The 1740-nt window shown below is 54.7% G+C and overlaps 1 gene segment (V, D, J or C); it reads left to right on the top strand.

Moving 5' to 3' along the window:
- LOC123521712 overlaps positions 1-1740 on the top strand; it is an 11712-nt gene that overhangs the window by 8857 nt on the left and 1115 nt on the right. The window contains 4 exon segments of the C gene segment in view: positions 6-165; positions 259-600; positions 1063-1380; positions 1490-1719. Coding sequence covers positions 6-165; positions 259-600; positions 1063-1380; positions 1490-1719 — 1050 coding nt within the window.

Raw genomic sequence — 1740 nt, 5'->3', positions numbered from 1 at the left:
CCCAGAAATGGAAGGCCTTCCCATCCGTCATGCAGGAGGGAACATATTTGGCCAGTTCTCAGTTGCTTCTTCCTTCTGAAGATGTCCTCCAGAGCTCTGATGAGTACCTGGTGTGTGCAGCCACACATCCCCAAGGCAACAAGGAAGTACAGGTGGCCTATCAAGGTAAGACGGAGCAGGCTCCCATTTCTCGGTGGGCAGCACAGGGACATGGCTTCCCAAGCTAGATATCCCTTAAACTCTATGTCTTCACCACAGCGCCCGTGGAAGAGAAGTCCCCCAATGTGAATGTGTATGTCCCATCCCGAGAGTCCTTCTCAGACACCAGCAAGCGGACCTCCAAGCTCATCTGCCAGGCCACAGGCTTCAGTCCCAAGAAGATCTCACTGTCCTGGATCCGAGAGGGGAAGCCAGTGCAGTCTGGCATCAACACAGGCGAGGTGGAGCCGGAGCCCAAAGGGTCTGGGTCATTAACCTACCAGATCACCAGCACAATGACCATCAGCGAGAGCGACTGGCTCAGCCAGCGTGTGTTCACTTGCCACGTGATACACAGGGGGCTGGACTTTATGAAGAATGTGTCCTCTGTGTGCGGACCCAGTGAGTGCACAAACCCCCGGGTGTGGGGTGGGTGTGGGGAAGGTTTGGAAGTTCAGATGATGCCTGGACCCCAGAATAACCCCTACTCCACCTGGGCCAGCAGGGACCCCAGCACACACACACACACACACACACACACACACACACACACACACACGCACATGTGACGCATATGTACAAACACACACCACATACACAAAACAGATAGATACACATACCACAAAGACATATACACAGATATGCAAGCACCAGACAGACACACAGACACACACACTTCACTATCTCCTCTGAACTGGTCAAGAACAACCCCTCCTTGGCAGTGAGGAGGGGGCTCTGGCCACTGTGAGTTGCCCTTGTCCCTTCTCCCCTATTAAGCATAGTCCACTATTAAGTGCTGGGGAAACGGTACTTCCCCAACCTTCTGTCCTACTGCATACTGACTTCAGTCCCCTCTTTAACCAGGCTCACCATCAGGCATGCGGATCTTCACCATCCCCCCGTCCTTTGAGGACATCTTCATTACCAAGTCTGCCAAGTTGACCTGCCTAGTCACAGACCTGGCCACCTATGACAGCCTGAGCATCACTTGGACACGTCAGAATGGCAAGGTTCTGAAGACCCACACCAACATCTCTGAGAGCTATCCCAATGCCACCTTTAGTGCCCAGGGCGAGACCAATGTCTATGTGGATGACTGGGAGACCGGAGAGAAGTTCACTTGCACCGTCACCCACACCGACCTCCCCTCACCGCTGAAAAAGTCCATCTTCAAGCCTGAGAGTGAGGCCCCTTCTTGTGTGGGATGATGATGTTTGGGGTGGGATAGGTCACACGGGCCCTCTGGGTCTTGGTTTCCCTGCTCCACTCACTGTTACCTTTTCACCCACAGATGGAGTCAAGCGGGCACCATCTGTCTACCTGATGACACCGACCCGGGAGGAGCTGAGCCTGCGTGAATCTGCCTCCCTCACCTGTCTGGTCAAGGGCTTCTCCCCTGCAGATGCATTTGTGAGGTGGATGCACAAGGGACAGCCTGTGTCCCGCCATCAGTACATCACCAGTGCCCCGATCCTGGAACCCCAGGCCGTGGACTCCTACTTCCTCTCCAGCATCCTCACAGTGTCTGAGGAGGACTGGAGC

The sequence above is a fragment of the Echinops telfairi genome, unplaced genomic scaffold (assembly GCF_000313985.2).
Source record: "Echinops telfairi isolate 266 unplaced genomic scaffold, ASM31398v2 ScPeMD7_43;HRSCAF=161, whole genome shotgun sequence".
NCBI classification, from domain to species: domain Eukaryota; kingdom Metazoa; phylum Chordata; class Mammalia; order Afrosoricida; family Tenrecidae; genus Echinops; species Echinops telfairi.
This window is presented reverse-complemented; position numbering and strand designations above follow the sequence as displayed.